This window comes from Eleginops maclovinus, chromosome 15 (genome assembly GCF_036324505.1).
Source record: "Eleginops maclovinus isolate JMC-PN-2008 ecotype Puerto Natales chromosome 15, JC_Emac_rtc_rv5, whole genome shotgun sequence".
Classification (NCBI taxonomy): domain Eukaryota; kingdom Metazoa; phylum Chordata; class Actinopteri; order Perciformes; family Eleginopidae; genus Eleginops; species Eleginops maclovinus.
Window position 1 is genome coordinate 15,542,620 of NC_086363.1, and position 27,532 is coordinate 15,570,151.

The 27,532-nt window shown below is 38.9% G+C and overlaps 2 protein-coding genes across 4 annotated transcripts in view; one reads left to right on the forward strand and one right to left on the reverse strand.

Moving 5' to 3' along the window:
* LOC134876442 (centrosomal protein of 128 kDa) overlaps positions 1–1,931 on the reverse strand; it is a 54,832-nt gene extending 52,901 nt beyond the window's left edge. For all 3 annotated transcript variants that reach the window (XM_063901366.1, XM_063901365.1, XM_063901364.1), the window contains exons 1-4: positions 1,231–1,931; positions 1,013–1,099; positions 339–471; positions 156–274 (exon numbers count right to left, since the gene is read on the reverse strand). In XM_063901366.1, the coding sequence (XP_063757436.1) occupies positions 156–274; positions 339–471; positions 1,013–1,099; positions 1,231–1,404 (513 nt within the window). In that variant the 5' untranslated portion in view covers positions 1,405–1,931. The remainder of the gene's footprint in view (positions 1–155; positions 275–338; positions 472–1,012; positions 1,100–1,230) is intronic.
* A 692-nt stretch (positions 1,932–2,623) lies between these two features.
* Positions 2,624–22,769, forward strand: tshr (thyroid stimulating hormone receptor). Its single transcript, XM_063901845.1, has 10 exons — positions 2,624–2,793; positions 9,581–9,652; positions 10,664–10,738; positions 13,476–13,550; positions 14,480–14,554; positions 15,117–15,194; positions 15,781–15,849; positions 17,266–17,343; positions 20,104–20,292; positions 20,745–22,769. The coding sequence occupies exons 1-10, from the start codon at positions 2,624–2,626 to the stop codon at positions 22,195–22,197; spliced, it is 2,334 nt and encodes a 777-aa protein (XP_063757915.1). The 3' UTR covers positions 22,198–22,769.
* The last annotated feature ends 4,763 nt before the right edge of the window (positions 22,770–27,532 follow it).

The following is a 27,532-nucleotide window of genomic DNA, read 5'->3' on the forward strand; positions in this document are numbered from 1 at the left end:
CGATTATTCAATCACATACAATCTAATAAACCCATTACTTAGATTAGCATTCTAAAATCCATGACATTGTTCCTGACTCAGTGTGCCCCCTAGTGGAGACACTCTGACAATACTTTACAGTTGCACTGATTGATATTGGTTGGTTTGTCTCTCACATCCTCTCCTGCCAGGATGGCATCCTTGAAGCGAACACTGGCAGACCGAGACCTCCGTCTCCTGTCCGGAGAGCTTGTATAGTCCCTCAGTGGAGAAGTAGGGTAGAAACATGTGCCATCTGAAAAAATATTGATATTCAATAAAAATATTTTTTTACTTAGTTGAGTAAAAATCCTCCATACCTGATCCTGAGCAAGCTTCCAGGTCACTTGTGTGCAGGGTGGAGGCTGAAGCTGAAGCACTCCGACCTCCATTGGGTCTCCTCACCCTCTGCGTCTGCAGCTGGCTGATGGACTCCTCCAGGTTCTCCCTGAGCTGGTGGAGGAAAGGGAAAAAACATCAGACATAAAACAAAAATGACATAGCATTAGGAAGAAAAAAGAAGACTGGTGGAAAAAATTAAGGATGAAATTTAGAAAAAAACATATCCAGAACAAAATAAGACAAATCAACTCTCTTAAAGGATCTGGAGAGGAAGAAATACAGGAAAGTGTGTTTCAAATGTGCATGAAGATGAACGAGTGAATCAACAGAAGGATAAAATATCAAAAATATATCTTTAGTAGTATAAGAATGGTATGACATCGTCCTTAAACATGTTATGAAGATGTTTTATCAAGCAGCTGACAAACACTGCAATGTCTAATGCATTCCCACAACTATTGAAACAAATCTACATGTTGTCAAATGCTTTCTTTATCTCATCTAATTGTATTTAAAATAGCTAAAATAATGTTTGTTGGTCTTTAAACAACATGTGTCTGAACAAATATGACATCAAATCATAGCTGTGCAATGGAAAGACCAGCACCGGCCTCTTATTATTAAATCAAAATGAACAGAGCAGGTGTCTCACCACTGTCATGGCTTCAGCCTGATCATCTGTATGCTCCCTGTAATGGCCCAGCATCCGGTCTACTTTGTTCAAGTTTCTACTGGTATCCTGCAAGAGAAAAAAAGCGTTAAGTTACCGAATAATGAAAGAAGTGTGAGATTCAATGCATGTAATAAAGAAACACACATAAAGGGTATTGTTTAGCTCGTGTGTGTAATGCTATTAGATGAGCTCAGTACCTGCAAAGTGCTCGCCAGTGTGCTGATCTTCTCGGATATATCTGCAGGTCGACCATCACTTCCACTCCCACCGGCTCTGCCCCTGTCCCGGCCGGGTCTGTTGTGGGCTTCACGCCCCGGACGCCGGTGCACTGTCGTCCTGTCGTATGACTCCGTTTCACTGGATGTGTCCATAGTTTGGGCAGGTTTACAGTGGAGGCGACGATAAACGGCTGGCGATACGTGACCAGCACTAGCTTATCCTGCAGAAAACGCTAACCGTTACCTGCTACGTTAATCAGATTAACGAACAAACTGGGCTGATTGTGAACTTTTTTTACAATAGATATGTTTGTCATACTTAGCGGACGTGGGAGCTTAATCATTGTTACCGTGACAACCTGTTGAGACAGAGAGCTATCTGGCCAGCAACACACTACAATTCAAACTGCCCCAATCAATCACTGCAGCAGGCATTGTTGTGATGCTCCTCCAGGCTAGCAACAAGTGGCAACTAGTATGAACGATAGCTAGCTGACCAAACGTTAGCCAACTTATAAAGTCCTGTGAGACTCCCGGGAACTCTGCGTATGTCCAACAGCAACAGAGGAAATCAACTCTATCGCTAGAAATACGTTACACCAAAGCCGTTGGTTTAGTTTTGCGAGTAACAGCTAACAGAGGAAGAGCCGTGCTATGGCAACTTGAACTAGCCGCGTCTAAGCAGGAAACAACAACCGAAAACAGCGGCTGCAAAGGATTCTGGGAAATGCATGCTGCTGTTGATGAAGCGGTGTGGGAATGTATTATTTGTAAACTACATTGTCCAAAGGAATGTGTTAGCGCCAGTGTCGCCGCTCGTCAGTTAGAAAAGAAAAAAATAAAACTAAATAATACAAAGCAGAGCTGTCACACAAGAAACAATTATACTCTTAATTTTAAAAAAAAGTTAAAAACAAATATACTTTGACAATGAACGTTTAATATAATGGAGATATCTGACTTTAAAGAACAGTGAACTGCTTTTTGCTGTATCTAACAGAATACACTGCAATACAATAAAAGTTTCAAGGGGGAAAAGGAATACAAACTGTTCTCGAGTCTGACACAAGAGTGCCCCAGAAGTCCACCCTCCCCTGCAGCAGAAGACCACCTCCAAACCCACCAGAGCCGAAGCTGTCCGTCCTACATCATCCCCAACTTCACAACCTCACAGAAACTCCTGGGCCCCTGAGAAGAGCATAATACTCCAGCCCAGTTCCACTGTCTCTACCTGAGGATTACACACTAAAAACAAACACCCTATACTAGCTTGGATTTTTTTTTTCAAGTTGATATAAATACTTGTTGTGGACATCAAGAGGACTGTCAAGAAAGTTATTTTGAGAAGACTGATAGCGAGCCGCACTCCAGCATGCAGGTGATAACATGCGCGTTGTTTACGCTCGTCACTCTCACTGTGAGTACCGCGGCGGAGGCTGACTCCTGCCCTGCTGTCTGCGAGTGCTCTGAATGGAAAACGCACACAATCTCCTGCTTTGACATTGATATTCTCCCTAGGTTTCCAGCAAGCACAGAGACACTGTAAGTAGGCGTATAAAGCGCATCTGTATAAGTCATTTTGCTGCTTTTTCTTTCATGCATTTTGAATGTAAAGTGCTCTTAACCCCGAGGAAAAATCATTATAATATCATGAATAATCCTTCAAAGTGCTCCCGCAGGGACTCTGGGGCTGTCTTTAATGTTAAGTAGTTATTACATTTTAAAGTATTATTTTTAGTCTATTATCTGTATGACGAACAGGATATGTTAAAGTGTGATTTGTGTTCAGGATTTGCTTTAAATATAGCTGGAACACTAAACTTACAAATAATGTATAGGTGTAGTTTTACATTTTAATGACTCTAATGATTAATTTATTTGAACTCTTTTTATTACCTTAAATAGGGGCTTAGCCATTATTCCACCAGAATAAAAAACCATACTAAAAATAAAGCAGGTATGCGTGTAATTCAAAAGGTTAAAAAGAATCCCTCAAAACATAGTGGATTTTCTTTTTATTTGGGTTAGTCTTTTGTTTTTTCTTTATTTTTCATCTGTTCAATGATCATTGAATATACACAACTTTAACATAAATTAATCATATTATTAAATTATACTGATTATTCTACTTGTACATTTACCTTAGTTGTAAAACATAATAGATAGAGGGAGATTCACAGAAGGCTGCAGAGTATTTAAAGTGTCCATTATCACATTTTGTTCCACAATAAGGTGCTTTTCAGCATTTCTATTAAAACTTAGTGTTCAAATTATTTCATTTGTTGCATTCAAAACACTTTACTAAAACAACAAACATACCTGCTTGCATTTATTCATTCAGCTTCAACAATGTGTGTACTGTATAACCTATTGTGTGCGAATTCACTAACTGTCAAGATAACACATTTGGAATGATGGGCTCATCCTATTCGACAGCTATCAGACTACGCTTTAAACGAATTGAAATTAAGTAGAATCACACTACACTCCCCCAATCTTTACAGTAACATCATTAAGATAGCATGGTAATTCATGTTTGCCATTAGGAATGCGATAAATATATATAAAAATTGGGTATTGAACAATTAATAATTTTCATAAGCTATAATCTGTAAAATATTTTTTGTAAAAACTATCAGAAAATAGTGACAAATGTCATCCCATCCCACTTCATAGAAGTCGAAGGCGATATCTTTATATGTCTTGTTGTGTCAGTCCAAAACCCATACATTCTATTTAGTTTTGATAGAAAAGAAGGAAATGTTCATATCTGATGGACAAAGCATTTTCTACCAATTTTTGCTTTGAAGATAACTCTAACGATGAGTTGGTTATCAAAATAATTGGCACTTGTTTTTTTGAGGATCAACTTATCAATTTAAATGAATGCTTAAACTATAAAATGTCAAAAAAAAAGTGTGATAAGAGTTGCAATTTTCAAGAGCACGGTATGGCATCGTTAATTGTACATTTTAACCAATTTAAACCCCAAATTCAAATCTGTGCAAGTTACAGTGATATACAGTGTAAAGGGGAGAATGGCAGTAAGTTGTATCCAAGGCTTAACACTTTTCCTTTTTGTTCTAAAAAGATAAATGACAAATCTTGAATAAAAAATCTTGTTATAACTACATTTTTTTTGAGGATTCTATTAGAAGTTGGCAAATACACCAACAGAACTGTAAAAAAAAATGTATCTAACCAACAGCTGATGAGGTTGCAATCTGCAATGTGAGACCCTAAAGAATGCATCATGATTCCTGGGAGCCGACATGATGTAATATGTCAGGGTCAAGTCTGAAAAATGTAGCAGGGCTTCTACAAATCCTAAATTGCTCAAGTGTAAGACAAAGATGATGCAACAGAGAGCGACCGGCCTTGAGTGATGGAAACACATGCCCTTTAGAGGGACTCAACGGCATATGTGGAAACTCAAGGAGGTAGAAGGGGGTATTTCCAATAAATACAAATGGGGCTTTAGTAGAATTAAAATACGTTCCTCTTTGATTCTCTTACATATCATTTCTCAAAATATCTCGCGCAGGGCTCAAAAATGTCCTGAGCTATGTTATGATAATGATCATTCCTTTCTTACAGTTTATCAGAACACCCCTTCATCCACTTTGCATTGCCTCCAAAAGCACCCATCACATAAAATTATCTCCCGATCACTGACCCAATTCACTTGACAACATGCCCCGATGTCCCCTTAGATTTCCTCACATTCCTGCCCAGAGTTTACCCAGAGCCCTCCAGGAGGATATAGACATGAAAGCATGCCAACAACCAATGGATTGTCTTCCCTTCTGATAAAAGTACCTGCCAAATAAGCCCAAAATAGTCTGTGTATTATGCGGGATCTTCTAGCACATCAGGCTTAAGGGAATTACATTTTGTTGTTCACACACTGAGAAAAAAAGCCCTGGTCAGGTCTTTACTTAGTCAAGGAAGATTCCTGGTTTGGTTTTGGTGGGCTCAAAATTCAACTTCAAATGTGCGTGATATAGCAACCTTGTATTTGAGTCAAAATGTACAAGTCCAACTAAAAAGTTCAATATTTTAGGAAATATTATCTGAGTAGATCAATGTGTTAAAACTATTAAGTATGAAGCTACAACTGGAAGTTGGTTTGTTAGCTTACCATAGCATAACGACTGGAATAAAGAGTGCACAGTCAAGCACATAAAGCCTTGTAAACCAATTTGTTGTTTTTAAACTTTGCTTACTCTATGGATTAAGCAAATGACATATAGAGTCCTGCAGGTGTTGGAGTACGTCTTTTTTATGGGATTTGGGGATTTTTTCCCTGGATGTTAGATTATACCGGAAAAAACGTGTTATGAAGTTTGTGATACTTAAAAGTTTTGTCCAGAAAGCTAATCTTCACAAATGAAAACAATATTGTACGTTTTATAAAGTAAAAGGCATAGTTTTGCTATAAAACAAACTTGCAGGAGCCTGACTTCAACGATTTTACAATGTCATAGAACAAAATGTTTTTTTTAACCTTCAACTTTTTTTCAGACATAGAAACCCGTTCAAAAACCCATGACTTTCTAGACGTTAGTTAAAACGCTAAGTCATTTATTGGTTTCAAGACTCATTCCTGCGACTCTCCATTTTGTGTTAACGTGTTACTAATTGATGTGTTAAAAGGCAAAATGACTTACTTTTGGACAAAGCTTGGCTAGCTGTTTTGCCTTGTTTGCATACTAAGCTAAGCTGAATGAAGCTGGTTGGTGGCTCTTTAACTATATTTAGCGTATAAATATAATAATTCTATCTTCTCAGCTAACTCTCTTGAAGTTGCTTGACTCCCTTCCAGAAAGCAAATAAGCTTATTTCCCAAACCTATTGCTATTACATTTTTGTTTCAACATTGGTGGAGGTTAGTTCTCTTAAATTGCTTTAAAATTCCTACTCTATCAATACAATCATTTTGAAAATGTCCCATCGGCAAAGCGTTTTATTAACATAAGAGTTTGGTTAAAATTATTTTGTAAATATAAGACAATGGGTTGAATTCAAAAAACAAAATGCAAAGCAGACGTCTGTGCATGTCTGCATGTGAGTGTGCATGTGTGGACACTTAAAGATTGGAGTCCTTTGTGTGTGTGTACTTGTGGAGGTTACTTCATGTGTCACTGGGAGTCAGAGAGGTGGAAAGGAAAGCACAGGCGCGCTTAAAAACCTGCGTAGCGTGACTCCTGACTGCGTCTGGACGATGCATTCAAATACAATATTTACCTTTTACAGCACATTTCTCAAACACCCGGAGAGCTCCATTTGAGAATAATCAAGAGGAAAAAAGACTTCAAGGGGAAAGACGGGAAAACACAGCAGCTCCAGTCTTTCAAAAACCTCAGCATTGTTTAATTGGAGTTTAAACATGAGATAACTCATTATTTGTGTCGTCTCTCAACCTCTCATCTATAAAACCGACCAAAGAATGAAACCCCAATGCTGGTTCCTGAATGTTAACAGATGAGCACTGGGATTAATTGTAAAACAAGAAGTGATACATTGAACATGATGAGCTGGTGCTGAGATTACTGGAAATACTGACAGTTTTCCCACATATTCATTTGTATGATGATTTGGGTAATGGAAATGGTGACTGTTCACATTCAGCTATTATTACCTTGTGTTTTTATAAAAAGAACAAGTATGATCTTCAAATAAATTATTAAATCAAATATTTTTAATGCATATCCAATCAGTCTGACTTAGAAGACATACACTGTAAGCATTGCTACTATGGGAAGTTTACATTGAATCACACTGCAGGTTCACTGTGCATCAGAATATGTAATTGACCCTCTCTTCCAGTCACCGCAGACCTTTACACATCAAAATGAGACAGAGCCCATAGTAAACACAGCAATGTTGTCAATCAAATGGTGGCCATATTATGAATTATGTGGCTTCTCCCCACTTCAAACTCAATTCCCAACCTGTTTGTTTTCTCAGGTTTCAATCCAAAATGACAAATTGGGGGAGTAATTTTCTCCTCGAGCTTTCGAGATGGGCTTGTTGGTGTTCTCCCTGCGCTCCCAAGAGAAAATGCCTGCTGGTTGTTTGGGTTTTGCGCGGTGGTGAACCAGCGCAAATCTGACAGGGGTGTTTGGTATCAGGGTCTGCTCTGTGTCTCTCTGTTTGTTTGAGTTTGTCAGAATGCATTCAGGTTGCTGTGCTTCCATGTCTACTGACTGACTAAAAACCCCCATGATTCAGTCTCATGGGCCAGATCTCAGCCTCTGAATTAGTCTATTGTTCCCCTAATCAACCAAAGGTGCGTAAAGACAGTCACATATAGGCTGAGTCACCATTTTGAACCTGATTCCAAATTGATGCATACATGGAACATGCTCTGAATGTATACTCCACTGCGGGTAGGCCCAGAGTTCAACATGACATCAACACATGTGGCCACCATCTTAATCTTTTTTCTCTATTACTATGTTGTGATTCCCATATCCAACACAACAAAATATTTAGCTTGATCAAAGGAAAAAAATAACATGTTTTGACCAGCTAGGTAAAAATGCCAACATTTTCTCTTAAAGTAAATTATTTTGGGAGATACGCTTATTAATTCAGCCAAGGAATTGATAAGTGTGGGCCAAAGAAGAACCAATTTAATCTTGAAGCAGATCAGCAACACACTGCAAATACACACATTCTTTTTCACTTAAGGTAACGACATTAGCAAAGTTCTATTCAGTTGACTTTAGTTGCTGGGATTTAGAGGAAAAACTCAATATCAATTTCATCTCTTTCTAGATAGATATTGTATTATGCTGCTGCAATGCAAAGAGTTCCCACTGGGATTAATAAAGTAAATCTTGTCTTATCTTATCTTAGACGTAGGATTGGAAAAAAAACAACTACATGGTCATGTATATTATGCTTTACTTTAATCTAAATTCTGCAACTGGTTGGTTTAATAAGCAGATATACTGTAAATCTCTGAAACTGTAAAAAGCTTGATTCATAAAATATATATATATATATATATATTTACTTTCGGAAAAAGCTAGGCTTGTCATTTACCATGCTTTGAGCCTTTATGCTAAGCTTAATAAGCTAACCATCTTTTTGGTTATGTGGGTAGTATTTATCTTCTCATTTATTTCTTATAAAAAAATGTATTTCTTATAACAAAAAGGTTGAACTATATATTAAATGTCTCCATTCATTAAAAAACATAAACAAGCTACATGTTTGACTTGTGAGTAAACTGTAGGACTATAGATCATGTTCTAAAAAAAAGTTTCCCTTTGCACTGCGACTGTAACATTCACAACACTGTGGAGGTCCATTTGTATGACACGTTAAGGTCCCAACCTTAATTTCTGAAACATGGTCCTAAACAGACCCAGGGTTGTTTGATTTGGCTGCCAGCGCAGGTCCAGTCAGATCCAAGGCTTTGTTTTTTCCCATGTTCCTAGAATAGGGGATCTGTTTCACCATGTGCTTTGAATAAACCTTTGATCTGATTCTGAAATTGATCACTGTCGAGCCTTTTTTATCTGCCTTTCTCTGTTGCTCTTCGGTTACTTTTACATGTATTTTTGTCATGAGTTATTGGACATTTGTAACTGACAGACACTTAATTCACATTATGATAACAGAATCACTTTCATTGAAAAGAAAACTTTATATGCAATGCCTAATTTAATTTAACTGTGGAATGTCCAGGTGGAATGTTTAAGGCTCGACCATTCTAGAGGATTTGAAATTTGAACTGGATGAGTTAATTGATACCAATTTACGTTGAATATGAAGCAACAACCAGGAGATGGTTAGCTTAGCATAAAGACTTGAAACAGGAGGAAAACGTTAGCCTTGCTCTTTCCAATGATAACAAAATCCACCTAGCTGGACCGCTAGATCCACATCCATCAAGCAAAATCGAATTTGTTAAATTTGTTCAGAAACTGAGGTGTTAAAACATAAACTGGTCATTGAGTTATGAGATGACCAGAAGTAGCGTGGCACATTACAATCCGCAAAACCAATATATCTTGTCATCAAAGATAAAACAAATACAATTTAACTTGTTTTAATAATGAATGTGCTGCTAAAGAAATGTAGTTGGGCAGTTTCCAGTATTTATGCTGCGCTAAGTTAAGCTAATCGGCAGCTGGCTCTAGGTACACACAGATGTGAGAGTGGCCTTCTCTGCAAAAAATCTAATAAACATATTTGCCAGAATGTCTCTTACTTCCTTTTAAAAATGTCAAAGAACACTTTGCTAATGACAAAATAACATCAGAGTAAAATGTGTTTGTGACAACTAAAAGGTCTGTCTTTATTTTCCAACCAGATGGCTTTTTGAAACCCGCCTGACATCAATGCCAGCAGACGCCTTTGCCAACCTGTTCAACATCTCAAGGATGTGAGTGTCAATTTATTCAGTGGCTTTATTCCATTCAAGGCTGGTACACTTTTCATTAACTGCTATTCTAACAAAAACCCTTCACAGTGGCTCTCATCCACCTGTTGCCTTTTCAACTGCTTTGCTTAAAAAATGGGAACCAATCCCAGCTCCAAACTGCCCACCCACTTTCCTTTCTGTCTCCCACCCAAGCAGCTGATATGCTCTCTGGTTAGTATCAGCGCTGGCTCCTAATCACAGCTGGAAGCGCTAAAGCGTTCCTTCAATAGGAATGTTGGTCCTTCAACCACAGCTGGGCTTGGACATTGGCTGCTAGGTAGGAGTGTTCTTTTGGGTGTGGGGTGATTTTAGACGCGCCTGTCGAGGTCTAGTCTCCGTGTAAAGGTAAAATATACACTTGATCCCCAGCCGCTGAGTCCATCGTCTGCGCCCAAGTCATGCATGAAGGGATAAGAAGTTTTCAGTAAGCCTTAAACAGTCACAAGTGTGCTAAGACAGTTTCCATTTACTCTTCGTTTACTCTTCAGAAAGCATAGTATAAAACACAGCAAAATGGCTGCCAAATTCTCAAAACCTTTTTTTTTTTTGTTTAGTTTGCCAACATGTTTTTTCTGTTAAGTGCCCGTAATAACTATAACAATAAACAGAATATTTGTTTTATTTCTAGTCATTTTTAAGTTTTATTGAGTGCTAAGTTCATGGTTTATTTAAAAAGCATATTTGTTACCAAGTAATAACAAATGGAAGCAGAGTGACTGATGAATAGGTAATGTATATGTGAGGGGCATTCCTAAAAATTACCCATGAGGTTAGAGGCTTTAGGCAAGTCGGGTTGATAATATAGTCAGGAAAGAGTTGCAGGCTTTAGAATCAGAGCCACACACTCTAACTCATTAAGAACCACCTTATATTTGGCCATGTTAGACATACGGTTGAAAAAACATCATCATTTTGGTATTACAACGTCATTTGTACTGGAGATTTGGTATAAGCTCTGTGTATTCCTTTTAGATATATAATGGTGGATGTAACACTGCAGAGGTTGGAGAGGCACTCGTTCCACAGCCTGAGGACAATCACCCACATGTGAGTACCTAAAGGAGAATGGCACGCTCTGTATCGATCTTCATTGATTGAGCTCTTCCATTTGCTCTCCGTAGAGAAAAAAATGCTTGATTTTTAACCTTGCCAGCAGCAAATGGAAGCAAAGAGGAACACATTAGAAGCTTATTTCTCTGCTGCACACGCCACTGAATTGCTCCTTATCAGAGCAGTTTGCCCTCACTTGCAATTCAAGAAATTGACAAAGACTAACCCTGTTGTGGGAATTGTCTCTCTAAATTAGATGTGAAACAATTCAAGTTGATTTGATCTGCAGCATTATTACTGAGCTTGGTATAAACAGAGAGGTAGAGGCCGAACAAAAGCCAGTATTTGGATTCTCTCCTCATCTTCCTCATGCTCCAGCTCTTGTTAACATAGCTCTGGGGAAAAAAGGCTAGCAAGGTGCACTTTATTCTCAATTATGGGATAGAGATTTATGGCTGAGAATTCGGGTGGACCACACACTTTCCAGCAGAACACCTTCTAGCAGTTCATATATTACTGCAAGACTTCCTGCCCATGTGAATGATTTGTTCCAAGTTACAGCAGTGTTTGTGTGTATGCAATTTGTTTCCACTCTTCGATTACTGTATAAAATGTGGACATGTGTAGCAGTTTGACACGGTAGTTGTGATTAACAGCTACAGAAATGTATTTGACATGCCTTGATGGGTGTGTGTGTATCATTTGCCTGTCATTTTTATCTTAATTATCCTGCCTTTTAGTCTCTACTTATTAGGTGCCGAATTCCAGACAGCGAAATACAGACAGAAACAATAATTCAAGCTGCGAGCTGAGGGTTGTATCAGTGTTCTGGGGGTGTATTTTGGATCTCCGGGGCCTATTTGCCACTGATTGGTGTGGTGTAGTGCCATACATCAGATAATGGCATCTCTCTCAGGTTTCCTTCAGGGTCAGACACAAATTAATGCTCTGCTTCCTGTTGGAGGCTTGAGGCCGACAGCAGCTGTGGATCTAAAGACTGCAGTCTGAGCCCAGAATTCAGAGGGGGCTGGGTAAAGTTTGTATCATACCACCATCAAGTAAAACCGCCAGTCTGGAATTCTTGTTTTTTACTAGAAAGCAAAAATGTACAATTTTTTCATATAGATAAATCTCAGTGTTGCTCATCTAATTGCAAATTGTGTGAGTCCTATAATGATCAATCTATGCGTGCACAGTTTGAGAAAGTTTATAGATCTTTGTTTATTTTTGGGGAATCAACTCTAGCACAAGGAAATGTATGTATTTGATATTTACAGCAGCATGAACAGCATTTTGTTTGTGTCATCTACTTGAAATAGAGTGGGCAGTTAAAGCTGCTTTCATCAATATTTTAAAATTAACTGGATGGCAAATGGAAAAGTAGTCGCTTTTGGCTACAAATCATGAGCAGACGCTGCAGTTTCCCTCAACTTTATGGAACTTTTGAGCGTCCTTAAGTTGATTGTCCTTGCTTTACAGCCTGCAACCTAATCTCATAACTTTCATTTCCCGAAAAACCCTCAGATTAACTCAACTTTTTTCTACCCTCTCAGCACCAAACAGCAAACAGCCATTTAAAAGCCATATTGTGTTCAGGAGATGGCGGAGACCAATCCAAAGTTTAAACTAGAGAGAATATTGTCTATTAGCCAGAAATATAATTAAAGTTACTAAGTATCTGTTGGAAGACTTATGAAATGTTCCAAAACAGAAATGCAAATGAGGTACCTTCCTTCAACTGGTTTGGAGAGAAGAGCAGTTGGCAGTGTAGGCTACTCGTATTGCTGTTATTTGCCCGTAAACAGAGTAGTAGAAGATTTTGTGAATGAAAAACAAAACAAGTCACCTTGGCCATCAAACCCATCTGTGAGACAAAAAAACAGAAAGATCTACTTGGTTAACTTTCTACCACCAACTACGTTTACGCACATCATCTGAAACTGTAGGGAGGAAGTTTTATTGAATATGGGGTTTCCATTTCACCGCGTTAGACCTTTTCCGACTGCTTAGTTAACACCACCGATCACTTATCATGGCTGATATCACACACACACATTATCACAAACTTTATCAATAGAAAATCCAAGTATAAGAAAGTTAAATTCTAAACAGCACCGTATGACTGACACTCTTGGGTTCAAGGGGTTTTAACAACTCAGCCAACTACTGTTCTGCCACTCAGAGTTTTATGGTCTGCTTGACAGACTATGTCATTGGTCATTGGTTACATTGGCTGATAAAACTGCCTTCAACTTCTTCAGTGAAGCTTTAGTCTTTGTACAGCAGCCCTGGGAAGATGAACCTCTCCCACTGAGTGACTTCCATTGACCTGACCACATCTGTTTGGTGGGCTGACTGTGGTTTGCCAGGTGTGTGAAGAAGGGCCAGAACACACGTTTGAGAGCACCGCATGCCATGGCCTCAGACAGCAGAGGGAGAGAGAGGTGTTCAGTCCAGCCCAGGGCGGACCAGAGTAAACAGACTAATGAAACACTAATTGGACTCAACTTCCGGACCTGGCTGTCTGCGCCGAGTTTCCCTTCTCTCGCACACTGGCATGCACCTTGCCTTGTCCTGTCAGCAAGTTTTAAAGCAGTGTGTTTCCGAGTGTGTGTCCTAATGATTTCATAGTGTCTACCACACACACTTCTGTCATTTACTTTTTTCTCTGAATGAGTTGTTTTATGCCTCTAAGTCCTTATTTAAGACTTTTTTTTTTCTGTCTTGCCTTCAGAGAAATACGTAATGCAAAAAGTCTGACCTACATTGACCCAGAAGCCTTTAAACATCTACCGAATCTCAAATACCTGTGAGTATTTTTCACGCTTTAAGAAATGTATGTCATTGAATTCCACATATGGACAGCATTATAGTAAAAGATGAGGGATCTATATTTAAAATACTTGAGTCTGGAAATAATTTAGACATTGTGATCTATTCCTAGCTTGATGTTTACCAGAATCAGCAAGAAAAAGTGATTGCACACTCTGAACCTTTTTAGAAGATATTCAATGTATCCGGCCTGATTTCATTATTACTTAGTATAAGTCCTTTAAGATTCCCTGGTTTGTAACCAGACTATTGGCCTGTTTTATCTAACAAATTAAATGCCAGTAAATGAACAGGTTGAATATTAGGTTTCCAAAAAACAATTTTAGCTTTTGAAAACCTGTTTCTGGTGCATTTCTAATCAAAGTGAGTGGATAAATAGGCTAAACAAAGAAGCAACTTTCACCCAGTAGATAACTGTTTGTGGCGTGTGTAACGAAAAGTCACACTGAGTTATTTGAACTTACATAACTATTTAACCTAATTAAAGTATAGGATTAATTTACAAATGCTACTCAAGTTACGGAATACTTCTTTTAACCCAAACTGTGATCGTTTACAACATCTAACCAAGTACTGTTGTTTTAATTCACAATGCTAAACACATGCTGAAAGCGGCAGCATAATGTGAAAGGATAATAATTCAGAATGCTGTCTTCGTTTTATTTGAACTTAATTTCTTAGGAGACATAATTAAAACTAATTGTTTGTTATTCAAGAAAATGTGTACTAAACTTGAGGACTATTTTGTAAATGAATACTCACTATTTGTTTGCATTACATTGTTGTGTGATTTATTCATATACCATATGAAAATCATATACCACTTTTCTTTGCATCTTTAAATGAGCGTGGGTATTCTCTGTTGTGTATATATGTCCTGACTGTTTCCATCCTCTTGCTATTCAGGGGAATTTTCAATACCGGCCTTACCTTCCTCCCTGACTTGAGCAACATCCACTCGAATGACATGAACTTCATACTGTGAGTTTCATTAGCTTTTAAGCTAACACACTTATCAATAGTCGTGCAAATTAAAAAGCGCTTTGTGTAGCATATTAACATCATTGTTACATGCATTTAAAGTTATTAAAGTTATCATCAACCAACGTGGCTACTAAGTACTGCTTAAAGAACGATAAAGAAGGAAATCATCTTCCATCGTTTGCATTACATGTCAGGACAGGCATGAAGCAAGATTGAAATACAACTTTGTACAGGGATTATGGGGAATGTGGTTTCAATTATGAGAAATTGTCACCACTAACAGACCACTTCCCTTCAGAAATGTGATTATGTCTTTTTTTGAGTCAATAAACATCTGCCTTTACGTATAAAACCCTCTGCATGAAATGAACATCTATACTCACATGTTCACATTTTTCTGTCAACACCCTCTCAACTCCCTCTAATTTAATTTTCCCACTGTGTGGTAATACTTGAGAATTCATCCAATACTTTATTTCTCCCTGTGCTACTCTCCAATGAAAGGTATTTATTTGCAACACCACTTCATTTCCTCCATATTCGGTTTCTTTCTTTGCAGTGAAATTGCCGATCATCCCTACATCACTGATATCCCGGCCAACTCATTCCGTGGCATCACCAGCGACGTGCTGACAGTGTAAGATATCAGCAAGAGCAACCACATGCAGATACGCACATACGTTAATGTAGATAAGACCTGCTTAATAAATGTTTCTGTCATACACTTTTATAGAAAAATGCATGAGGGAAATGTGAACTTGATTCAAACTGTAGTTGTTGTGAACATCCTTTATATCTTATTCAAATCTAAACCCTAAAATAGCCACTAGAATTTGTGTGGATTGGCAAGAATTACAATTTTGAAAACATGTGTTCATACTGAACTCACTAGAACCTCTCAAAGACAGCGCAAACAAGTACACCGACACTCAAAGATGACTGGCAATCACATATAAGTGGTTAGGTTTGGGAGCAAAGGAAGATGCATAGCAATTGTAATCCATAAAACAGCATGTTACAGAAAAATGTTGGATGAAAAATCCACAAAAATCTGCAGACGGATGAAACTTCAACATTGAAAGTGAAATAAGTAGGTCCTACTGAACGGTCACAAAAACAGATAAGGCATAAGCACTTGGAAAAATATGCTAATTCAAAAAATGGTTTGTTTGAAAGATGTTTCATTGTTTTGATGTTACTGTATGAACTTTCTTTTGCTCCAGGATGCTGTATGGAAATGGCTTCAGAGAAATCCATCATCATGCCTTCAATGGGACTAAACTGGATCAAGTGTGGGTATTTCACATTAACTCATTACTTATGGTGGCACAAAAACAAAACCAAACCAAAGGATGAACTCACAGTGATCAGGTCAACTTCCTCTAAATAGCCTATGGCTGTAGTTTTAAAATGTGGTTACTATTTCATCTGTTTTTGTTATTATATTCTTGATTAAGCTTGCTAATCTATGCTAATTTGAAATAAAATACCAAGCTCCTGGCTTAAGCTTCATACAAACCATACGGAGATGAAAGTGGTCTTATCAATTAACGATTGACAACAAAACCGATAGGCTTAAGTGTATTTCCTATAATGTAATTTTTATCCTTTTCCAGCATTTTCATACACAACCTAGCTAATATAAACAGACTAATCTAAAATGTGTAAGTGGGGTAGCTACTTGTGTATCAGGTTCATGGTTAATTTTCTATTTGCTTGGTTTTTACCCTTGTGTTTTTCTAAAATGTAACTCTTAACTCACTTTTGTTTTTTCATCTGGTGAATTATTTTCCCCTGGAACCCAAAAATCAGTCAATTTAGAGGTCTTACATTTCTCACAAAATGATGTTGCTCAGTGTTTTTGTCTATATTAAACCATTTCTGACATCTGGCATGTGTATTTCCTTTCCCACAATTGCACTACAAAAGCAATGGGATCACAGTTGGGTCTCTACAAGCCTTCTCATATGTACTCAAAAAGGACAGAAGCCCAGCTCTTGATTAGTAAGCTGGAGTTTTCGTTGGAAAATATGATTTCCAAAAGTTGGTATCAATATGCATGCATTAACAGACACTGGATGCTAGATCAAACCTGAAGGAATCAATTTCACACTTATACATTCAATATCCTCTGTAGGATAATTGACAACAGTGGAGGTAGTTTTGCAACATGTTTTTTTCTGTCAACCCTGGTCCAGAAACCTGCATATTCAGGATATGAGGTATTAATGGTATTAATTTAAGACCCCTCTCCTCTTTTACAACACCTAGACACATCTCAGGTCCCTTTAAGAGGCTAATTAAGCCATTGGTCGTATACCAGAGAGTCTTCGCACATGTGTATTTGTGTTGGAGCACGTTCTGCTCTGAGGGGGAGAACTGATCCCAGCACTGCCTGACCAAGACAAATACACCCCTCACAGGCCTATTATCCTTATTAGATTTAAGGGATTTGGGGAGATGTGTAGTGTGGTTGCTCAGTGTGTTTAAGGAAAATGCCATCACATCTTATACTGTCTAATTTGAATCAACAGTGTGAGTGAGACCTTTTTCTGTCATGTTTCACTTCTCAAATGAGAGAAAAATAAACAGAAATGTGCGGTGATGAGGCTTGGAAAAATTTGCCATGCCTCGCCTCTCACGGTCTGATTGAAATGTGAAGGATACCCTTTCTCCTAATAAACTTAAATGTGTGCTTTCCTGTCCAGGGACCTTCACAGGAATAAGTATCTTACCAAGATGGATGAAAGGGCTTTTGGGGGCACCATCAGCGGCCCCATGCTTCTGTAAGTAACTGAAGGGATTTGCAGATTTGACCCGCTTGCAACTGTGTTTGTTTTTACACACAACTCACATACCTATACATATTAAGGTTAAGCATGTCTAAACTCAGTTCCAACCATTTTTGATATATTTTGTATGATATTTGTCTTTAACATTGCCTCTACTATTGTCTAAATGCATTCTTTTAATTAGATCTTGTAACATGGTTTTGGTTGCACACTTCTTGTAGTTGTAGCAACATTTAGCCTGCTCTAAATAAAGGCTATGTAACTTTCAAAGGAAGAAAAAGCAGGTATTTATCTTGCCATTCAAGATACTGTATGAACCTATTAGCAACAAAAAAAAAACCTTCTTAGTCCAATACAGTCAATGGTTTTACTCCTACAGCCTTACTTGGTCTGGTATGATGGCCAATAGCTAAGGACCCAAGGGTAGCTAAAACTGAGATGAAATGGAAAATGCCTTTTTTTCAGCTTTATATCGCATTCCTGGTCCAAAAAATGTGCTTCTGGTCCAGTGAGTCATTTTTCTGACTATTGGGTTTGACTTTAAAACAATTGGGCAGTCTCTAAGAGTGATTCATACCCCTTTAAGAATCCATTTTATTGACTGTTTAATCATTGACTTCTGACTCAGATCAACAGCTGCTTGGGTAGCAAAAGGATTTATAATTTCACTATTTAAGAGGGATAAATGTTATTGTTGGCGGCATCTTGACTGTAAGGCACAATTGAGTGAGATCAACTTTTTTTTCTCCAGGAGGTACACATGGCTTTTCTGATTTATTCTTGAGGCTATAGCGGCTCCTGTTGCATGATCTCACTTTAAAGGAATAGTTATGAGCATTTTGGGAAATACGGTTGCCTTTTCACTTTCTTGCAGAGAGTTAGATTATGATTGATATCAGGTTTCGTACAAACAAGATATGTTATAACCAGGGAGCTTCAGAGATGTTGGATAGTGGATTTTGATACATTGAATGGAGCCAGACTATGATTCAACTTCTTAAATCTTGGCAAAAAAGGAAAGCAGTACTGTTTCAATGATTTATTTCAAATGTACATACAGCGTACTATTTGAAAAGGGAATCAGTCAACATGTTGGAAGGAAAAGAAACATAACCCAAAATTGCACCCGTAGGCATGACTACAGTACTGAAGTGTATGCAAGTCGCTTTGAATAAAAGTGTAAGCCGAATACCATGTAATAGTAAATAGGCCTAGTTTGGTAATTTCATTATTCACACCATGTCAAGGAAGATTTGAACAATTTCCTCACGCATCATGTGCAGACTGGATGAGAAATGTCTGCGAAATGGATAGCATATCATCAAAGAGTATAAATCATTCTTCCACAGCTGTGTCTTTGACCAGGAAATCTGAAACGCATTGTGTGCAAGCGTGGGACGGAGTAACTTCCGACATTTCCCTGATACTGTCATCGTTTTTGCCATTCTCAAGGATTTTAAGGCTTAGTCTGCATTTTAAAAAGGTGTTTGATTGTCAAAACCCTCTACCACGGCTATCCAGTTGCTGTTATGGCTCTGATCTTGTCGTTAAGTGTCTGCTAAGGTAAATGGGGTTCGTGTGCAGGTCTTCATCCTCCGTTCCACTGGGGAACATGTCCTAAGTGAGGTTCAGCTCCATGAGGTCATGAGCTAAACATCTGGGAATGACAAACTCTGACTGACACTCAGAGTCTGTGCTGCTTTTATTGAAGACTTTCACAATGTGCCCCATGAGAGGAGAAAGAGCAGAGGGCACACAAGTGGGGAGAGCGAATGGGACTTAAAAAGAACAACGGGACTCTTAGCAAATATTAAATGGTTTGGCTTTTGTTTCTTTTACTTAATCGAATTAATCAGCAGATACAATGACTTGGTGGTTTAATGGGTTAGGAAACTAAAGAAAGCAAAAGAGAACTTGGCCTCTACTTGGCCTTTGGAAGGGGCTCATGTCCAGTGCTGAAAGGTGGAATGTCCTGATAATGGAATAACACGGGATGTCGATAAAATTGTCAATCCCCTGCATGTCTTTGTCCCGATGAGGTTGAGCTGGCTTTGGCATGATAGCCAAGTACAAGAAATACCACATGTAATACTTGAAAGATGAAGGAGTGAGCAGTTGAGTCTAGGAAACAGATGGAGGGTGTCGTTTAATCCATCTAGATCCCTGGTCTAGATTGGTGTAGATTTTCTGATAGTACGTTTATTCAAGAGTGGTGCTGGGTGGTGACTGCTTGTTCTTCTCTCAGTTAGTCAGATGAAAGAATAGCATTCAAACTTAGTTAATAGTATCCATTAAGTGCATTCTCATAGGTGAGTGGTGTGCAGTACTGTCCTGTTATCACTTGGGGACATAGCTTAATCCATTTGTGACCTCAGGATTAATAAAATACAAGGGAAAAGTCCAAACATTTAAAGAGGTACAGGTATCCAAGAAATGTCTGCCTGGAAAGTTTTACAGGAGTGAAAACCAGAATTTAAATCCAATATTTGCACACTCTAGGTCAACCGCAGCAACGGCCTGTGTAGCAAACTTATTTTCCGATAGAGAAGAAGAGCAGAGCGGTGTGGACTGTGGAAATATTGAATTTTATGGTTCTGTTGGTTTTGACCCCCAAGATTTTAATCATTCATGGCCCAAAAAGTACCCTTGAGAAACTTAAAATAGGGCTAAGGGATTGCCAAGAATGATCCCATGCATTGAAGGTAAGATCTATAATAAGGCATCTAATTATTTCATTCCCTTTTTGTCTCAAAGAGACGTGTCCCAAACTGGGATCGACTCCCTGCCAGCCACAGGTATGGATTCTCTCCGGAAGCTGAAGGCGCGCAATGCCTGGGCCCTCAAGAAACTGCCACCCATCAAAACCTTCAAGCACCTCACCATCGCCAATCTCACCTACCCCAGCCACTGCTGCGGCTTCAAAAACCTCAAAAAGAAACGAGGGTGAGCTTTGGTCAATTATTCACTTTGTATTCTTCAATGTACTTATGAAAGTCAGAAAAGTGGAGGCATCACAAGAAGATTGTCCTTGAAAGACAAACAGCGTCCGATAGAATGTTTCTGTGTGTTTGGATGATCTACGACGGTGAGTAGGGTAGCTGCACTTGTATGGTGTGGACTTTGGCAGGGATTGAATCATCTCTCTGATGTGTTTACCTATAACTTCCAACAGCGCTGGCATAATTAGTGCCACTCATTTCTGTTATTGCAGGAAGAAGGTTCAGCCAGACTAATAATGACTCTCAAAACAGGAATCACTTTTCTTCAACTGGATATAATGTAATGAGTTCATTTGACACTAAGCGTGAGTGAGGGTTAAAGCCAAGTCTGTATATTTTTGTCTAATACAGGACTACAGTATTACTTTATGGACTCAATCTGTTTTTGTTTTACAGCTATTTGGAGTACATCCTCTGTAACTTGACTGCTTTCTACGACCAGCACAATCACTCTGTGGGGCCCCTCAGCATGCCTTCCCTCCAAGGGGATGGTGTTGTGGAAACAATCCCAGACCAGGAGCCAAGTGACGGAAGCCACAGAGACTCCCAGCAAGACTGGAGTAGAGGTGACTTCCATGGAAGCCTCCACTACCACGCCTACTTTGGGGGTCAGCCAGATGAGGATGTGGGTTTCGGAGAGACCCTCAAGAACCCCCAGGAGGACACCAGCCAAGACTTTGACGGCCGTTACGATTATGTGGTGTGTGAGGAGGGAGAGGAAGTGACATGTGTACCAGTGCCCGATGAGTTCAATCCTTGTGAGGACATAATGGGCTTTGGCTTCCTGCGAGTGTCTGTGTGGTTTGTGAGTCTGCTGGCTGTTCTGGGAAATGTGGTGGTGCTCCTGGTTCTGCTCACCAGTCACTACAAGCTCTCGGTCTCCCGCTTCCTCATGTGTCACTTGGCCTTTGCAGATCTGTGCATGGGGATTTATTTGCTTCTTATCGCCTCTGTGGACCTCCACACGAGAGCTGAGTACTTCAACCATGCCATAGACTGGCAGACGGGCCCTGGTTGTGGCCTCGCAGGGTTTTTTACGGTCTTCGCCAGCGAGTTGTCTGTCTATACTTTAACGGTGATCACCCTGGAGAGGTGGTACGCTATCACCTTTGCTATGCGATTGGATCGTAAGCTGCGTCTGCACCACGCAGCAGCCGTGATGCTAGGCGGCTGGATCTTCTGTCTCCTTCTGGCCCTGCTCCCATTGGTCGGGGTGAGCAGTTACCAGAAGGTCAGTATATGTCTCCCAATGGACACTCAGTCCACAGTGTCTCAGATCTTCATCTTGTTAGTGCTGGTCCTCAACATCCTCGCCTTTCTTGTAATTTGCGCATGCTATTTTAAGATCTACTGTGCCGTGCATAATCCTCACTACCGTTCAGGATCCAAGGATACCAACATTGCCAAGCGCATGGCTGTCCTCATCTTTACTGACTTCTTATGTATGGCGCCTATATCTTTCTACGCTATGTCAGCCGTTCTGGATCGACCGCTTATCACAGTCTCCAACTCTAAGATTTTATTGGTCCTGTTCTACCCGCTCAATTCCTGTGCCAACCCATTCCTTTACGCCATCTTCACTAAGGCCTTCAGAGGGGACATATTCATCCTCCTCAGTAAAGTGGGTCTTTGTCAGCAAAGAGCACAGCTGTTCAGAGGCCAGACGGTGTCGTCAAAGGGCAGCAGCGGGACGTCTCCGGTCCGTAGGGACAAGGATAAGGTTAGGAAAGGCGGAAGCGGAGGCCAGGAAGAGGTGCCCATCCTCCTGAAGAAGAGCTCCGGACATACCTGCCACCATGAAGTCTGCCAGCAGAAGACCCCTGAGGAGAGCCAGAGCCTGAAAACGTGAGGCAAACACCAGCTGGAGCAAGTAAAGCAAGACGGGTTCAGGTGGGGAGGAGAGGCCTTGAAGTGTTTGTGGACAGAACTGTTTGGATATTTAACAGAAAACTCTGCTTCAGTTTCCAGGCCAAGTTCAGCTGTTTTCACAATTTCGGCTGTGATGATTTTATGGTTCCAGTTGTTGGACAATATCAAGTCACTGAAATGCGAGCCGGACTTCATCTCACTCAAAGTCTTTTGTATTTGGAGGGATGGGCTAGAGAAGGACAGCAATTATTCTAAGGAAAGATAGTACAGATATTGTATTGGATGATAAGATATATTAATAGATAAATACTCAAACCCACTTATATATGATTTTTTTTCAGGATTTCAGGATCTTTAATTAACTTTAATTTCAAATAATCTCTGCGCTGTCTAGCATTGATAAAGGGAATAAAACCTATTTTTTGAAACACTTAATTATCCTGCAATATTATGACCTTTTGGAGGTGCCTTTTTCATTCTTTGTTTTTGTCTTCAAGGACAGCCTGCTGGCTCAGTGCTGTTCCACAGTGGAAACTTTACCCTGAAATGTAAAAAGAGAGACTTTCTTATTGTATTATCGTAATAATATAAAGGTAATTAGACAATGGTGTTTGGGGATTTTATGAATGAAAATTGGACCGATTTTGGTGTTTTTTCTTCTGTAAATTGAAAAATACATATACAAAGGTACCTGACTGTGATGTGGAAAAGCAGAAATAAGTGTTTTTATAGTCCAAGTAGACTCTGAAATTATACATAAAATACTTGTGTACTGGTTTATTAATATAACCAAATATTTTCACATTTATCCAGCAAAACAGTTTGCAAAGGACGAATGGTACATCCTTAACCCTCCCGAAAGTATGTGGTCTAATTACAAAAGCAAACACAAGAAAGTTTTGATTATTAGCACTTTTCTACAAATTACAGACAGGTATGATAATCACAAATATATACTGTTAAAGCCTTGCCTTTCCACTGGAATGTCATGGTTGTTTTTCTAGCATGATCGTGATATTTTTCCCTCTTCTTACGGAAACAAGTGACTTATACAATCAGCAGAGATAGCTTTGCCTTCGCCTGGAGAGCCTAAAGCAAATACAGCTGAGACACGTGTGAGCTGGGGTGCTGTAACTTGTGTGATATTGAGCCATTATGAGTTAAAGGACACCCTCTGCCAATGGCAGCTTAACATCTGGTTAGCATTTCATCTGCTATGTGACATTTTTTTCAAAGAGATATACAGATGAACAGGGGGGGCTTTCCAAGAAAGAGGGATCATTTCAGTCCTTTTTTAATTTGCTTGCAATGATGTTGGGTCAAAGATATTTGACCAGGCTTGACGGTTTGTTTCAGTATGGAAAATATATACAGTAGTACAATGTTCACAACTCTATACTGCAGTCTTAAAGCATCAGTGAGGTGAAACCTAAAAAACTGTTTTTTCAGTTTTGAAGTTGAAAAAATGAAGAGTGGCATCTCCTCCCTTTGTTCCAGACTTCCTAACAGAATAACAGGACCTCATTTTCATCTGAATGTTTTCCACAGCTTTGTGTCCATCTCCTCCAATCACCCATTAACAACAATCCACCCTTCAAATGCTAAGCACACAGAGCTGGAGCACGATGTGCCTGGCTTCATTTGTAAGGGGCCTCCTCATTCCACTGCCATCTAATGTTAACCCACATTTCATAGTTGTTTCACGAGTATGCGCCTGTCAAGTTTGATCAAAATCAAACAACTGCATATCTGTGTGAGTTACAGGGTGAACACGAAAAGACTGGGGGTGGCGACACACCTGTCCTTTGAAACTACACCTCCACTTAGGATTCATGAAGTGTTTTCTCAAAGCCATCTGGATTATGACAGAACATTTCAGAAAGGACTGACAAAACTGGCTACACAAACCGATCGAGACTTGGACTGTATTTATTTTTGACATTCTTCGTGTAGCTGGTTCTCAGGCCTGCCTGAGTATTCCTCTCCCGGTATTTCAAATAAACCAATCTCCCAGCGTTTCCTCAAATAAGCAGGGCAGGACCCGGCGATGCACCTCGCTAACACCAGATTATGTTGCAAAAATCAAATACAGTTGGAAAAAATCATGAGAAGGACTGAACAGAGACACTGAAGTTTCTATCAAAAGATTTAGAGAAGTATTGGTCACTCAGAGGTCTGAGTCTTTAAGTATCCACCCGGCTCTTATTGCTGGGAACAGAAAATCCTGGCATTTGTGACGTTATATCTTTCGTTGTTCCTTGGGCCAGTAGGCATGGACAGTCCTCTTGAAGATTCAAGTTTCTGTCTTTTACAGAAAACTCTTAAAACTACTAGAGCGAACCACAGAGTGGAAGTCAGTGAAAACATGTGTCTCTGTGTTGTAAGAGCACAAGACTTTATATGTTCTACTGTCACCGAACATTTCATTTAGACACAAGCCTACATTTGATCTGTGAACAAACTACTACCATGCAAGATTTCATCTGTATGTGCAGATGCATGAGCCATCACAAACTCATTTGCAATACCCAGGTGGAGTGCACCAAAAAGACTCAATCCAAACGCCACATTGTTAATTAAATGTGCACAGGAGGAACACCTGGCTAAAGGCCCTAGTAAAAAAAATATTTCATAACTCAAGTTATTTGGCAATTTGTTGGGGTCCTTACATGCACTGATCCTTTCAAAGAACTGTTCTAGCCACAACTTGTTTTTTTTTCTTCACATTCTCCTATAGCTAGTACCAAAAGATGATAGGGCCTTAAGAAACCAAGGTGCAATGAGTATGCACATTTGTATACTTTGCAACAAATTATCTGAACATTTAAAAGCTATTCAAACATCATCTTTAAATCCGCAGATGTGTGGACTCAAATCACATGACTCCGAATCACTGACTTTTTGAATCTGAAGACTTTAAATCTGGCTTTACCCAAAATTAAGTGATTGGTATGATGTGCCGTCCGATCATGGAAAAGCAAAATGTGTTAACCTCACTTGTAAGACTTACAATATGTGCTCACACTTTCATCTTTCAAGTCAAGTCATTTAGAGTTTTCTGATTATTTGTACAAAGTGCTAGAGGTTATTGAATACATAAGATTTACAAACAAAAAGTTTTGGAGAGGATTCAAGCACTGTTTCACCATCCAGCAAGCACTCAAGTTACAGTATCTGCTACCTTTACTATTAATTGACAAAATCACAAAATCAATTTATGAGAACATAACTTCACTTGGATTACTTCCCCCCTTTTCTTTGATAAATTAATATTTTCCCAAAGCTCAAAGATTAAAATGTACATCGTATCATGAGAAAATCAACTCTTTGAAGCCAATTGGTCTTTTTCCCATCCGCCATTTTTGCTCCTCATAGTAGGAGAAGCACAGGTGTTACTAATAACATTGACGATGGCTCTGTTCCATTCGTGTCCCTTAAGTCATGACAGTGTGACAGTGAGCCAGCACGCACAATACCAGGACCTCAAAACTGAAAAACCAGGAAAGGAGGTATCTCCATTAGAAATGGATAAAGGCTCTTTGTCCCAAAAAGGTTCAGACTACAGTAAACTCAACATGCAATAGCCAATAGGCCTGGCTACTACATTCCACTGAAGCCTATAAACTCCATTTTGCCATGCTTCTGATTGGCAGTCACTGTCAGTTAGGTGGTAAGCAGAGAAAGCTATAGAGTCTTAGCTAGAGATCTCCTGGGCCTCATTATAAGCCTCATTCGCCAGCAGCACAGGCCCTTACGTCTGAGTGCCCAGGAGAAGCAAGAGGGCCCACTTTGTCAGAAACAGCCAGGGATACATTCTTCCTCCACAAGGTTTGTTCAGGACAGAATAAGTCTTTGTGAAGCTTGATATAGTGTAGATGTGACGGCTTGCCACAAATCCATTTACAATCAAGGGCAGAAATCTCCGTGTAGTTTCTGATTTAGCTCTAATTCCAGACAGCACCACACCTTTATCTCATAATCACTCAAAAGGAAACACACAGGGATTGTTTCAGTTTGGTTAGGAATTAAGAGGAAAGGCAGGGAGAACGCCCATGCTGTGCATATCCTGAAAGGTATCCAGACACTGGATTACAGGTAAAGAAAGGTAATTTAAAACAAACTGCAGGATATTTAGTCCCACTTTTCTTTGTAGCATTAGATGTAGTGATTTCAGACCAGAGTTCCTGTTCACCTACACTGATGGCTTTCTGAGAATATGTTGAAAGATAAGGGTAAATCAACTACTGCAAACAAATATAGAAGTATTATAACAAACACTGAATTTGGGAATATATAGCCACTTTATTTCAGCTGTAACACCTGCATTATGTGGCATTTGAGCACATAGTTAAAATAGTCAACATAACTAAGGTAATAGACCTAGCTAAAGTACAAAACAATAAAACTGTTGATAGGTAAGCTAAACGCAAAGTGGTTGAAAGTGGTTTACTTAAAATATCTTAACAATACTAACTTTATGGATTATGTCTAAGAATAATTAGCTTAAAGTAAGTTTCAAGTGGATAAGTTACAAGGTTGGCTTAATTGATTGATACATTAAAAGCTAAAAGTAATGGATACATTGCTACTACAGTAAGCTAAAGGTAATGGATCATTTGTAACAATAGTGAGCTAAAAGGAAACAGTGAGTTGTTGCAATTGTAAGCTAAAAGTACTTGCTAAATTGCTTCAATGGTAAACTCAAATTATTAGATACATGGTTATAAAATTAAGCTAAAAAGTACTAGATCAATTGCTGGAATAGTTAGCGAAAAGTATTAGAATCATTATTAAAATACTAAGCTAAAAAGTAACACTAAATGTCCAGCACACAAAGTGCTAGTAGCAAAAATGCTTACTTGACTATTAAGACTTCGGATATTTCACCCATTTTATTGCGGACAAATAACAAAAATGACTGCATTCAAAACACGTCTTATGTTTTGTTCCAAACATGATTCCATAAAAAAAACATACAAATATATTGACATCCTTTATTTTAGCTCGTCTATAACTTATTATCTTTGAGAACAAAGAAAATACTACGCAGATGAGTTTCTCAAAGGTGACTAATCATTTATTTACTATATTACTTATTTGGATAAGTGTTCTGATCCAAATAATAATGCTTAAGATCAGTTGGAAACCTCTGTATTGCAATAATATTTTAGTTTGGGAAAAAGGTGAAATAGAAAGTCAATTTTATTCCCATTATTGTAAAAAAATGTTAAAAATAAATAAGAATCCTTCTTAATTTGTCAGTGCTTCTTGGTAGTATTGAAGTGTCTTTAAATATCAACCAAAATCGACACAAG